Source organism: Silurus meridionalis, chromosome 24 (assembly GCF_014805685.1).
Source record: "Silurus meridionalis isolate SWU-2019-XX chromosome 24, ASM1480568v1, whole genome shotgun sequence".
Lineage (NCBI taxonomy): Eukaryota > Metazoa > Chordata > Actinopteri > Siluriformes > Siluridae > Silurus > Silurus meridionalis.
Window position 1 is genome coordinate 19,199,264 of NC_060907.1, and position 15,190 is coordinate 19,214,453.

General features: G+C 36.8%; 1 protein-coding gene across 1 annotated transcript; it reads right to left on the bottom strand.

Annotated features, from left to right (window-relative positions):
- Window positions 1-6,322: 6,322 nt before the first annotated feature.
- On the bottom strand, window positions 6,323-11,974 carry LOC124377964 (GDP-L-fucose synthase-like). The gene is made up of 10 exons (XM_046837385.1): window positions 11,821-11,974; window positions 10,564-10,712; window positions 10,031-10,145; window positions 9,810-9,938; window positions 9,472-9,545; window positions 9,005-9,138; window positions 8,383-8,514; window positions 7,735-7,814; window positions 7,467-7,566; window positions 6,323-7,015 (listed from the first exon to the last, which is right to left on the bottom strand). The coding sequence occupies exons 2-10, from the start codon at window positions 10,710-10,712 to the stop codon at window positions 6,960-6,962; spliced, it is 969 nt and encodes a 322-aa protein (XP_046693341.1). The 5' UTR covers window positions 11,821-11,974; the 3' UTR covers window positions 6,323-6,959.
- Between the last annotated feature and the right edge of the window lie 3,216 nt (window positions 11,975-15,190).

A 15,190-nucleotide genomic window follows, 5' to 3' on the forward strand; every position in this document is an offset into this window, starting at 1 on the left:
TATTTTTAAAAACATTTTTTATTTTATTCTTTACAAAAAAAATGCATAGTGCTGGTCAGTCACATAAAAATTGGGACGCGGACACAAATGGGGGACTTAATTATTATAATTTAATTATTTTATTATTATTTTTTTTTTTGCAAAAACACATACTAACACACAAAGCAAAGCACTAAAAGACTGAAGACAAAAACAAAGAAAAAACCTGAGCATGATCGAAGGTAACCAGGAATGATATTTGGGTATTTAATCAGCAGAAAAAAAACAAGTAGCACAAAGTAGTAAATGAGACCTTCACAACCAACTAGACATTACTGAACCATAACGATATAAAATCAATGTTCGGCCAATGTGAATGCATAAATTCATGAACCCCTTCCATACTGGGACACGGTGTGAAATCAAACGCAAAACAAACGCATTACCCACTGTAACCGGCAGATGGCAACATTAATCCTATTTTAAAAGAACTACCAGACGCTTCTCTCATTCCACTTCTTATACAGGCATGGGCGTAAATTTCATTTAACAGTAGGGGGGGACAATAAATATAAAATTTCTCATGAGCAATTTTTTGAAGGGGACACAAATAATACAGTCAAATTGTACTTATAAAGACAGTGTCCCCACAGTGTCCCCACAGTGTCCCCACAGTGAAAAACTTTGCTTTTATAATTATTATTGTAGCATGGAGACTGCGTCATTATGGTTATTTTCAAAGATTTTCTCAGGTTTAATGACAAAGCAAAACAAGGAATTACATTTTTAAAAATTTTATTTACAAATTAATTAAGACACTTAAGAACAGAATAGAAATTGATTATACAAAAAATACAGTGGGGTCAGTTTTAGATGTAGAACAGTGCTCATTTAGTAAATGCACAGCTAAACAATATGCTAATTGTGATCTTTAATGTTAAATTAACATTATACCAAGTCGTCCCAAATAAAACACTGCATGGGAAACGGCTTTGGTGTAAGTGTCAGTGCACTATGCTACAAGCTATTGTAAACAAGCTAACGTTCACTAGATAAGTCATATTTTAATCACTAATAGAGCAAATTCATGGAAAATTACATTGGTAATCAGCATTTTTGACGCAACTAATTTATGAATGAGTCTGCATCAACTACATTAAAGAGAATTGCTTTATTTAAAGTAAATAAAATACCCTAGTTAATGAAGTTGAACATTAATTGAGTCGCAGACACACACCTGACTCGTGTGTGTAGAGAAGGTGAGATGAACTGGGAATGCAGGCAGTGGATCAAACCACTGTGAGGAAGGGGAGGAGGGGAACTCAACTGTTTCTAAATGTATTTTTTGTGGGTTTTTTTCTACTTACACAATTATTTAGGTATGCATACATATATTTCTCACAATAGAGAGTGCAATATATTTTACAATTTTTTGGGGGGATTTACGCCCATGTATACAGGGCCAGCTGTAATCCACATAATTAAAGTTATGCTACACCTAATTATTATAATAACCTCAACCTCTGTTTACTTTTTATTTTTAAATAAATGATTTAGTGCAAAAATACTTGTACTGATAATTGGCCCACAAGCTCAGATACTAATATTTTTGGTGCTCCACAGTAATATAACAACATTCCCAGACACAGCTCAGCATAGTTTTAATCTCAATTAAATAATTAATTTACATTTAAATTCTATAAAATACAGCAGATGAGAACTTAACCTGGAATAAGGAAGTATTTCCTTAGCTTAAGTTGTTGAAAAAAGAATACAGCTATAATTAAAAAACAAGAGCATTACACCATTTAATGTTTTTTTTTTTTAACCTAAACGATATAATATCAATGTTTTGCTACTCTGAAAGCTTGAATTCATGAACACGTGTCTTTTTGGCAAACGGTGTGAAATCAAACGCAAACCAAACGCAATACCTTTCGTAGCCAGCGGATGGCAGCATTTATCCTATTTACAAAAACCAGTGTTGATTTATTCATTGATAGAGACTGAAAGCACTTTTGTAGTTCGCTCTGGATAAGGGCATCTGCCGTATGTGTATGAATGTTCAGTTTGTATGTGCATGTGTGTGTTACACTTAGCATGTAAAATAGCAAATAAGTATTAAATAAATATAAATATATATATATATAAATAAATATTTTAATATTCTGTTACCTTTTAATTTGATTGAATTTAATTTTCTGTTTTATTTTTAAACATTCCATTTTATTCGATTGGCAAAGGACTACGATTCCAATCAGCCACTGCACCATCACATGACTTGTCACATGTCACTAAGCGGTCATACCTGTTCCTTGTCACTTGATTGGCATGTGTATATAAGTCCCACATTTCACCACACTTTGTCTCATGTTTGTCTTTCTATGCTTCATGCTGGTTTTTTTTTTTTTGTGCTCATGCTCAGATTTAATGTTCATGGTTCACACTTTTTATTCTTTGTATTATTTTAGATTAGAGTCAACTTTGTCACTGCACATCTTATGCTACAAGGCAACGAAATGAAGTTAGCATCTAACCAGAAGTTCATTGGTAGCAGTGTAAAATATTTACAAATGTAGAGCTTGGTATGGCTATGCTATATATGAATAAATAATCACTAAATAATATATACAAAGCTATATTATTAGATTTATTTCTTTGTTGTTGCATTTTTATTAAAGGGATCTGCACTGGCATCTGCCTATCTGCCACCACGTGACCTCTAGGCCTTTAAACCTTTGTTCTCCAGGGGCACTGTATCATGGCTGATCACAGTTTCCTAAAATCACTGAGATATGTGAAGAAAGAATTTTACAGTAATAAACAAGTGACAAGTATAAAGCACTTTTACCTTTTACTAAAATGGGTGCAGCACAAATTTGTTGGTCAAGCAAGAGGCTCTTTTTGGGAGTAACCGCAGGCTTTGGGAATGTTTGGAGAGGAGTGGCATGTTGCCATGCTGCTGCTCATGTGTCTAATATGGGCAACCCAATAGCCACTTTGTCCCCTGGTTTTAAAGAGGATCATTATAAGAGTATTTTCCTTGTTGAGGACTTCTTTATACCTCTGTGCCCTGTTGAGTATGTCATCATGCTTCCATGCCCTGTCGAGGATGCCGCTGTCAGATTCAGTGGTTTGTTACAAGCAAACCATTTGATAACCGTTTGGTAAAATGTATCTTATACAGTGTGTTGGACTCATCTCGATGCAGGGAATCCGGGGTGTATGGATAGAGTTTAAATTCTAAACACGTTTAATATAATGGTCATAAACATACAGATTAGTATCTTCTGTGCTTGGCCCCCTAATGACCATGCATAATTCAGTCTGACTTGTGATGAACTTACAAAAATTAAATACTCGGAATGATAAATTATAGACATTATCATACTTTTTTTCTTGTTTTTGTTTCAAAAGAAACATTGTGGAGAAAGAGTTATGCAATGAAATACCGTTATTTAAAAAGAAAACCTAGTGTGTAGGAGTCAAGAAGCAAAAACATCTAGCCACAAAACACAACATAGATATTTGTCATAATGATGTAAATAAAAATGTTAATTCCAAACAATATGTGACAGTGAAAAAATACACATTTTTAACAAAGGGTATCTTCTAATGATTTGTGTGTCTTTACTTAGTAATGTCTTGTGAGAGCATCATTAGCATTTACCTGAAAGAATGATGGGCTCGATTTCATCATATTCTCTCAGCACTCGCACACAAAGACGAGCCAAATCTACAGAAAGGATGAACTGCCGTAGTCCTCGACCTGAACCCCAGACCTCCAGAGCTGTTCCATCCCCTAAAACACACATTTTCATACACCTTTACCAGGCTTTACCAGGCGTTTATAAATTAACCACTGATGCACCCTTTGCACACAGATATGACATCACCCGGCTTATCTCATTGTGTGGGTCATGACTGCTTCTGCTTTTGTACCTGCAGAAAGTTGGCTTGATCGTAGGTCATGCTGCCAGACAACATACGTCTCGGCTTTTACAATCTCCCAAACCCAGTAAAATTTCTGGTCTTAACCAAGAACTCTACATATACTTCTGCTTCCATTGCTTTTTATTTGTCTTTAGCTTTTAAACCATTTCAAACTTGCACTCATAACTTTTTCCTTCCAAAATTACATGCTAATGTCACAACTGCAACCCTTTGTGAAGCATTGCTATAAAAACAACCTGAGAGACCATGTATTCTACAGAGATTTCGACATTGCAGCCACTAAAGCTGTACATAGACGCTGTATCCTTGCCTCACAGTTCCCATAGTGACAAATGTTTGTTCCTTGTCTGTCTAGTTCTACCGGTGCATGTTGCTCATTTGTTACTCAATCATGTTCTGTTTTTCTGTTAACAGAACATGGTTCTTATTGACTGCCATCTATAAGTGAGGGAACTGGTAACCTGACTCTTCCCTGGATCAATGAATATCTATGACTTCTCTTCGCCTTGTAGGTTTTGTGGATGAGTGCAGGTAAGACGTGACCGTCCTCGATGCTGAAGTTGTCATGCGTGCAAAAAATGTTTGTTGGAATGACAGATGTGTATCGCCGTCCGTACTGCTGAAAACATGCCCTGCACACATACACAATATTAACTCAATCGCACACACTCCAGAACATGCAAAAAAATGTCAAAAGCACATTAAAACAGTGCTTTAAAGCTTTTCGTCTGACTGCTTCCAACTGCTGAAACTGGAGACTTCTTCTATAAATGTTGATTGATCAAAAGTTCTGCAGTGTTTCTTTCTATTTTCAAGGTTGTGAGATGTGACAAACCTGTTGTATACGTCAACAATCCTCTTGGCGTAGGCGTACCCCGAGTTCGACTCATGAGGACGCTTCAAGGAATCGGTTCTTTTAAGCAAACGGGAACGATGAGAGTTGATTTAGCAAACTGTATCGGGAGAAGGAACCGAAATGAATCAAATTAATTTTTCTATTTTATGTGAGGGATGGAAATGATCTTGAGTTACATTTCTGCATTTTAACCAGTCAGTTCGCTAATTTAATAATAAAGGCAGATTTTTATTATTTCTGAGCACGCACACAAAGAAAAATGAAGTTTTTCCTTTTTATTTTTCGATTCGTTTAATTACACAAAGTGTAGGAATCTTTCAAATTTCACACTATCAAATCTAAACATATTTACTCCAATTGCCCTTCCTCCTCTACTTTAGGCTGCTCCCATTAGGGGTCGCCACAGCGGATCCTCACTCTCTATACAACTCTGTCCTCTACATCTGCCTCTTTCAAACCAACTACCTGCATGTCTTCCCTCACCACATCCATAAACCTCCTCCTTGGTCTTCATATTTTACTCCTTTCTGGTGGCTCCATCCTCAGCATTCTCCTATTGATATACCCCATGGCCCTCCTCTGCTCATGTCCAAACCATCTCAATCGGGCATCTCTCACTTGGTCTCTAAAATGTCCTACATGTCCCTGTAATAAAGTAATTTTTAATCCTGTCCATCCATGACATTTTTGTATAAGAAGTTTGGCATGGATAATAAGATGCTCTGTGTGTGTGTGTGTGTGTGTGTGTGTGTGTGTGTGTGTGTGTGTGTGTGTGTGTGTTTATTTATTTATTTATTTATTTATTTATTCCATGTGGCTTCTGTAAGCAACCCAGGTACTTCTATACCTACACTGCTGCCATCTACAGGTGATAATACGAATAACAACTGTTCGCCACATTTATTTTGAAAAGTACCAGATTGTAATAGTCTTTTAATATGTAATTTTCTGTTATATGGATTGCGGTATTTCCATTCTTTCTTTTGAAGCACCAATGTACCTTGCCCCCTGGGCAGGTTATGGTGCTCCCTTTTTACTGAGATCAGTCAGTGGACACAATAGAACGTAAAAAACATATGCAAGCATAATTTTAAATAATTTATTTTGATGGCTGCAACACATCTTTAAAAAGTTGCGACAAGGCAACAAAAGTCTGAAAAACAAAAGGTGTTATAAAAATAAACAGTTGGAGAAACATTTTGCAACTAATGAGTTTGACAACAGGTCAGTAAGATGACTGAGTTAAAATGGTGCTTCTTAGAGAGGCAGAGTCTCTCAGAAGTAAAGATGGGCGGGGCTTCACCAATCAGTGAAATACGTTTGTTTCCAAATTGTGGAACAATTTCAGAATAATTTTCCTCAAGATAAAATTGTGAAACAGTTGAATATCTTGCATTTACAGCAGATATTATCATGAAAAGTTTCAAAAGATTCTAGAGAAATCTCAATGTCATCCATAAATGCAGGTTAAATCTCACAAAAAATAAGTCATGCATTATCATGACCCTCATTTAAAATGAAGTAGAAAAACTGTTTTGTGGTCAAACTTTAATTTCTTTTTGGAAACCAAGGATAGCACATCTGTACTAAAGAGGAGAAGGACTATTAGTTAAAAAAAGCAGCATCTCTGAAAGTATGTGGAATGGCCAGCTTGCATCAATGCTAAATGGTTTTACAGGTTTTAAAGCAACAAATGATTCCAACAAAGCTAACTGCATTTGCATCTTTTAAAATAGCATGAGTATAAGAATGGTTCAGTTGCTGAACTGGCCTGCTTGCTGTCTAGACCTTTCACCATTTCATGCATCATGAAATGGAAAATACAACAAAGAGCAAGAAAAGTCAAGAAATGTCTGTCAGGTAATAAATGAAGTTTAACCAGTCGAATTCTTTCACACTTTTACCTCTTTCTATGGCAGAAAAGACAAAGCCTAGATGGCAAATAAAGGTGTTTTTTTTATTATTACTGTAATGAAATTACAAAGCCACATCAGATATATTTAAAGAATATTTATTAAATGAGATATCCTGAGATCATATGCATTTTTCCCCCTTGATTGTAAAGAATAAAACTAACAGAAAAGTGTTTACAACCAGTTTAACCCCAAAGTGTACAGGTGAAGTTCAAAGAGTGTAAAAAGATCATCACTTGGTGGTTTGAGCCGAATGGTCATCTACGAGCGATGTTGTAATTATCAGCAAACCAATCACATGTCTCCTTCACAGCTGAGGAAAAGCACAAGTAAAGCCAGAATCAATATCTGCCTTTGTGCATGAGTACGGGTGTGGTGTTTGTGGATGTTAGGGTTTATGTTTGGTGTCTTTGGGTGTGTGTGCTTGTGTATTTGTCTAAGTAATTGTAGATTTGTCAATGTCTCAAAAAACAATTCCGGGACAAGCTAGAAATGAAGTGAGGATGGAGTGAGAAATGATCTTAGTTGTTTCCAACTCAATAATCAAATGTCAGCCGTGCATGTGTGTATGAAAGCAAACAGTAGCACTGAAAATGAAAATATAAAAATATATATTTTTGAGTTAAAGCTGGATGACTGCTCAGAAAGTACATGTGGTCAGTATTTATTTTACTACTGCTTGCAGTCTTGTTCACATACTGTGGCTGCACATATTCTACACATACAGTGTATATGCTGTTGGTGGGTATGTGTGCAGGTTTTACCTGTATGGAATGGAGTGAAGGTGAAATTAGGAAGGTAGCGTCTCAGTTTGGCGTTACTCGCCGTTTTCTTCAGCTGACCGTCTGATTTGCTTGTGTCATACTGAACAGGTAAAGGCCAAACTGTGTTTTTCTCACTCCTGACTCACACACACACACACACACACACACACACACACACACACACACACACACACACACACACACACACACACTCTCTCTTCCACACTCCATTCTCACTTTCAGTTTGTATATGTAAATTAAAGGATACAATCACAGGTCCCGTGAAGCCGAATGCTTCTACAATTGCATTGACTGCATTCTTAATGGTTATCTCATCTTCTTCTCCAACTGCAAACAAAACAGTGTGTGTGTGTGTGTGTGTGAGAGAGAGAGAGAGAGAGAGAGAGAGAGAGAGAGAGAGAGAGAGAGAGACATTAAACATTCCAGCAAAAAAGGTCATTTTTAAAAGTAATTTTAAAAGACACATACTTTCAAAAAGATGATTAAAAATAAGTCAAAATGTAAAAAATGTACAATGCCGTGGCGAATAAAAACTTCGTTTTAAAAGGTAAAAAAATTAAAGGCTGTTTAACATGAAGAATTACTTAAATAAATATTTAATATATTATTATATATTATATATTTAATATACTTATATGAAGTAATTGCAAACAGGAAGCTTTCATTAGACCTGGAAGTGCTAGTATTGGGGTGAAGGCTCCCCTGGTGAGGTGGAAGAGGAACTGCAGCTGGAACTGTTAAAAAGTCTAGTACAATTGACCTTTTGACTTTTTAAAACCTTTCAAAACCAATATTTTTATTTTAAATGAAGACAGTGATTTAAAAAATTAATTTTGAGTGACAGTGAAAAGGTCCATGTTTCCACACACACAGTTTGTGATACGTGTATCAGTACCTGAGAGAATGATGGGCTCGATTTCCTCATATTCTCTCAGCACCCACACAAAAAGACGAGCCACATCGAGAGAGAAGATGAACTGACGTAGTCCTCTACCCGAACCCCAGACCTGCAGAGCAGTTCCGTCCCCTAAAAGACACAACATTACACAATAGTTACACAACATTACACTACAGTTACACAACATTACACAACAGCTTCATTATTGTACGCTCTCATGATAACCTTTTTCCTCAAGAATTGCATGCTAATGTTGTTACTGCTACCCTTTTGTGAAGCTCCACATTACTTCCTGGTTGACTCAATATCCACACCACGTGTGAGGACACAAATGTCTTCCTTTATTGTTATAACTTCCTATACCTCACCACAGACAGTGAAGCTCTACACAAGGCTCTATTCATTCCTGGCAGTGTTGTTTGTTTTAGTTTGTGCCTAACCTGACCTGGATAACCTCACATAGCTAATCTAATGTAGCCCAACCAGACCTGACTGCCACCTGTATAAAACCGCCTTATAACATGACTTCTATTTCCTTTATTGGGTGCTGATACTAGATATTTTTTACATATTGTTTATTTGTGTGTGAAAAAGAGAGAGAGAGAGAGAGATGTATTACTCTTTGCTTTGTAGGTTTTGTGGATGAGTGCAGATAAAACGTGACCATGCTCAAGGTGGAAGTTGTCATATGGGCCAAAGATATTTGTGGAAATGATCGCCGTGTATCGCCGTCCATACTGCTGAAAACAGGTTCTACACACACACACACACACACACACACACACACACACACACACACACACACACAAAATTACCTTTTTTTAAATGGATCTATTTATTGATTGATTAATTGATTGATTGATTGATTGATTGATTTATGTACAGGTTAAATGGACAATGTGAATGTGTTCAGTTTGCAAAAACAAAATATATTTATAGAAATGCAGCACTTTTGATTACTTTTGATTTCCATTTTGCAGACCAACAGTACTTTCCTTCAAAGTCAGAGCTTTTAAAAATTCCTACCTATGAAGATGAAACCACCCATCAAATAAACAAGTGTATAGATAGTGAGATGTAACAAACCTGTTATATAAATCAATTATCCTCTTGGCATAGGAGTAACCTGAGTTCGACTCATGTGGAGGACCATCATGGATCTATGAACAAGATCATTCAGTGTTAGATTTCACACTTTGTCCCTGCTGCTGCAGTCATAAAGATTTATCCCGGGATAGTTTTATTCAACAGGGATCAAAATCTACATCGGCTGCTGTTGTTAAAAGCACCATATGAGTAAATATGGATTATAATAATGATTAAAGAGGAGGAAATATACATCTTTATTTTTTATACTGTATGACTATACTTATATAGATTCTAAAGTACAAATCTATGTGCCAGTTGTGTGTGTATGTGTGTACCATAGTCTCATCAATCGGGTAAGTGGTTTTATCCGGGAAAATGCACGTGGACAAAGACGAGACGACTTTCTCCACGTCAAACTCGTGAGCCATGTGCAGCACGTTAATATTCATAGCCATGTTTTTCCTCTAAAACAAAAACAAAAATTATTTCAGCTAATTATGTGTATTTCTGTGTGTGTATATGTGTTTGTCTGTCTTTCTGTGTGTATGAGATTTACCCAGAAGTCTAGGTTCTGTTTCATGTGCATGAAGAGACTGCCCACCATTGCTGCGAGGTGAATAACATGTGTGGGCTGATATTTCTCGAAGATGGCCCTCGTCTCAGCTTCGTTTCTGGAGTAGGTGCATGAAATATTATTCATAACTCCATCACATCATCACTTTCCTTTGCATTATATCAGTACCGCGCGATACAACAACGATAAGTCTGATTTGTGAAGAGGTTTTTGTAGAAGAGTCTCTGCCACTAGTTGGGGAAGTGATAGTTCAGTGGTTAAGATGGTTGATTTCTGCTTTAAAGGTTGTGAGCTTAAATCCCAGAATCACTAAGATGCCACTGCTGGGGCCCCACCCTCAACTGCTTAGTTGTAAAATGACAAAAATGTTTTTCTGGATCAGGATGTCTGCCAAATGATGTAAATGTTAATGCTCTTGTTCTAATATTATTCTTTATATAGTGGAAAAAACAAAAACGTGGTGACAAGACAATAATAATGATGATAACGTGTTTAGGGCTGGGTTTGAAGCTCACGTCAGGTCTGCATCTTTGGAGCTGATGAAGATCCATTCTTCCCCTTCCTTCGCTCCTCCTTCCTGCTTTACCACACGCTCTATAGCTTTCCCCACGAGGCCACTGCCACCTGTCACCAGCACCCGCATCGGCTTCTTCTTACCATCCATCTGCCAAAACAAATATTAGGAATGTGAATATAAATTCATACACTAAAAGCCCAGCTTGATTTACACACAGATGATGTGTAAATAATGACAATTCATATCAAGTTCATGCAAATCAGTGTTGGGTAGCCACTATACTGCACTGGCTTAATCCAATCTAACCCGCATTAGAAACCAATTCATTTAACTAATCTAACAAACTCATTTAACATGAAAAAGACCCTGGACCCATTCTTATTGTATTACAGTTGCTGATTATACAAGTTGAGAGAACAAGAACAATGAGTGCAAACATTCCCATCATAGAATCAATGTTTTCATGGCACACATTGACTTCCTTGACTTCACAACTCAACATCGTTAAGTGGCTCAAACAACCTGAGCATTAATCATGAATATCAATTTATTTGCAATGAAAATATTAAGTTAAGAAAACAACAGCTTGTGATTGGGTGGCATTTATAGATGTTAGCAATAAATGAAAAGTTTAAAACACCTAGTCTTTTATTGTTTTTCTGAGGAAAAAACTTTATTTCCATTGAAACATCCTCTTAGCATGAATAAAAGCTTTACACACACTCGCCTGTTCAGTGGGCTCTAGTTGTGTCACCACTGACCAATTGGCGATTTTATGCAGTCGTTCATTGACAGGCGACTTGCGTTGACAAAATCATTACTTGTATGAAAGCACTTGAATGCCTGGCATGTGTGGAATTACGAGATTAACTGGAAACACATTTAACTGCAGTCTCTGTCCCATGTGTTCCTCACTACCTCGCAAACCTGTAATGTCATTTCCTGGAGATGCAAATGTCATGTAAATGCTGCAGGTGACCAAAATAATATCAAAAAGCTCTAATACACTGGTAAGGATAGAACAAAAATCCAAGACCATAAAAGAAGCACAATCCATTAGTGTTGTCTTACGTTGAGCATATTGAGTATAGAGTCACATCCTGAATTATGACCAAGGTGGCAGAAGTGATTTTTATGGTGCCACTTGATAATAAAGCACAACACACATGATTACACTAACACTTATTAAAAAATAAATTAGACAAAAGAAAGGCATCCTGGTACTGTCTATTTGTGATAAGTAAACAATAGTTACCTTTTCTAAGTTCTGATGTAGAGAGAAAAACTCGCAAGGTGTTGCATGGAAGGGTGCAAAAAGTCTGTTGCCTCTGGGAATTATGAGTCCAAATGTTAGATACCTGTCTGACAATCTGTGTGGGTGTGGGTGTGGCCCGTTCGCAAGGAATCTATTTGCCAAATGAACCGGTTCATTTAAATCAAACAGAAAGATCATTTGTTTGTTTAAGCAACAGACACATACAAGCTGATGTAATTTGATGAAATGTTTCTGTGATGTAAAAAAAAACAATGAATACAATTTATCTTCAGTTCAGAATATATTGGAAATAAAATATGTTAAAAAAATATGAAAAGATGAAAAAAAGGTGAATTGTTTCTTTGTTGTATCCTAAAGTTTCCACTAGGTGTCGTATTACCCGTGTTGTCCTCATCGTTTAAAAGTCAATTGAAGGTAATTTCATGCTGGAGGCCTGCAATGTTTGTATTTGTCATTATGCATTCTTCAGCAGTAGGTAAAGGGTTGACTTCCTTTCAGTACAGGTGGCAGTGTGATTTATACACTAACATTTATACTAAATGTCTATCTATGTCTAGACATGTCTATCTGAATCTATTTTTACACTTGATGTCTTTATGTATTCATTATTTTTAATAATCAATTTCTAATAATTATCAAGTCATTAAGTGATATCATTGCTCCTACTATTTTTGTGTTTTTAAATGTGCAATAATAACAACAAAAACATTTTGTGCACTAACTGTGCAATATGTTTTAAAACTTTATTAGTATTCTCTTTTCTCTTCTCTTCTCTTCTTCTCTTCTCTTCTCTTCTCTTCTCTTCTCTTCTCTTCTCTGGATTTTCCTCTTATAAAAATCATGTCAACCAAAAGCAAAAAAACAACGTCTTGATAAAAAGGTTGAAGTTCCATGATTTATTAAAAAGAAAGTCTGCAAACACAAAAATTAAGAAAGGCAGAAAACAGAATCAAACAGTCTGAAGTCCAGAAATATACAAGGCCATAAGACAAAAAAGAAAAAACTTTTTAACGAAAAACTCAACAGACAAGAGGAGAACAACATGGAGAAAGAATTGGCACATTTAATCAACCAAAAAGGAAATCTTGAAAGTCAGTGGCCAAATTTGACTGACAGTTGAATATGTAGATAATTAGAGGTGTAGATAAAGGTCATATATCATTCTTGGTTGTGTGTCTCTTACACATACAGCTTTTAAACAGACACTGTCTATGTAAACTAATTAAAGTATTTATATATTTCAATTAACATTACTCTAATTTCTAGGAATTCCCTCTGGGTGAAACTGATCCTGTGCAAGACAGTGGACAATCTGATCAGAAAACAATTCCAGGGAATAAAATGCTGAATGAAATAAATAGTAAAATGAATCGAACGAATGAAATGAAAACGCCACCAAATTAATGTGTTTTGGAGCAAAGTATTGCTCAGCATTTACTAACTGAGCCGTCTTTGTTCTGTTTAGTGATACTCTGGTCCTTGATCTTATGTTTTAAGCTTTCTAAGATTGCCTGTAGAATTGGATTTATTTACCTCCACCTCCTATAAATATTACAGTTTTTCTCGATTGCTAAGACACATTTCTTGAAAGCTGGTCTCCTTTTCTCTAAACTGTAAACACAAAACCCAATTATCAAGCTACATTCACAAAACCTCAGACTCTTCTTGCAAAACCAAACTTTCACCTCAAAACAGTTCAATCTGTGCTCAAAACTGAACTATGTTGTCAAATCGTGCCCCGAGTCAATCAAAATTAAAATCACTACGGAACAGTCACTAAACACTACGTAGAAAAATAGAAAACACAATGCTCAGGACATGAAGCTGGAGAAATAAATGTTTATTGTTCACTGTAGGCTAAACCCCTGGTGGTCTAGTGGTTAAGACGCAGCGCTCTCACCGCTGCGACCCGGGTTCGTTTCCCGGTCAGGGAACCATCCCCAGCCACTCTCAGTGCCGGTCCCAAGCCCGGATAAATTGGGGAGGGTTGCGTTAGGAAGGGCATCCAGCGTAAAACATGTGCCAAATCAAACATGCGGAGGATCCGCTGTGGCGACCCCTAACGGGAGAAGCCGAAAGAAAGTTTGTTTGTTTGTTTGTTCACTGTAGGCTAAATGCATGTTGCAAAACAAAAAAACCTGTGCATTTAGCACTTGTACAAAAAGACAAAACAAAAATCTTGTGCATTTACTTGTAAAAACAAACAGAAATCTTATGCGGTTGCCACTTGTGTACAGTAAGCCCATGTAAAAATAAAGTACAAAAATATACAAATAAGTGCATTACTCAGCCACAGCATCATGTCTCCATACTAAGTCCCATGGCTTGCAGGAGATTTACCCTGGTGTAAGGTTGGCGTTCATGTACCTTTCATCGCCATGAGGAGAAGAATTCCTCAATGGGGTTTAGGAAAGGGGAGTATGGTGAAAGGCAAAGATTGATAAAACCTTGGTTTATATTGAACCACTCTCTAACCTGGAGGGCTCTGTGAAAACTCACATTGTCCCAAACAACAACATAGATGGGAGGCTCATCCTGCTGCCCTAACACAGCATCTTGCGTGTGATTAAGGAAAATGAGGAGCTGGTGAGTGTTGTAGGGCCCCCGGTTGGCATGATGGTGGACAACCCCATGATTGCTGATGGCAGCACATAATGTGACATTGCCACCACGCTGCCCAGGAACACCAACAATGGCCCGATGGCCAATCACATTACGGCCGCTCCTTCTCCTTTTGGGGAGATTAAACCCAGCTTCATTCATGTACAAATATTCATGGGGTCTTTCTATTGCATCCAGTTGAAGAACCCTCTGTAGAAATAGATATAGTTTTGTAAGTGATACGGAAAAAGTGATTTAGGCCACTACAGTAAATCACTACTTAGATTAATCAACATTGAATGTGTCTGGATAAATGCCAACCTGTACATACTGGAATCTTTGCTCTTTGACTCTGTCTGAGTTGCGATCAAAGGGCACTCTGTATAGCTGTTTTATGCGCAGTCTGTTGCGCTTGAGGACACGATCAACAGTAGAGAGGCTGACACTGATGATACCCTCATAATTTACATGGTCCTCAATGATCTTCTACTGAATTTTACTCAGTTTAATGGCATTGTTCTCACGGACCATATCTCTTGGTGGGGGGAGAACATAAATGTACATGCACATGTACATGTACATACATGTCCTTCCACCCCTATGTGGCAGTCATTCAATTTTACAAAAAGAGAACATGGAGTTACAAAAAATATACATGGAATACTAGGCCTACAAACAGTTAGACCAACCCTCCATTACAATACTACAGTACATTGGTACAGTGATGTACTTAAACATATATTTACTT

What these genes read in the sequence shown, in the direction of transcription:
- LOC124377964 (XM_046837385.1), bottom strand. Translation starts at nt 10,712, where the DNA reads ATGGATGGTAAGAAGAAGCCGATGCGGGTGCTGGTGACAGGTGGCAGT. An exon ending in GCTTCACGGGACCTGTGATT is followed by an intron (nt 7,567 to 7,734) that starts GTATCCTTTAAT and finishes TTACCTGTTCAG; the next exon opens with TATGACACAAGCAAATCAGA. An exon ending in CTTCACTCCATTCCATACAG is followed by an intron (nt 7,016 to 7,466) that starts GTAAAACCTGCA and finishes GCTTTTCCTCAG; the next exon opens with CTGTGAAGGAGACATGTGAT.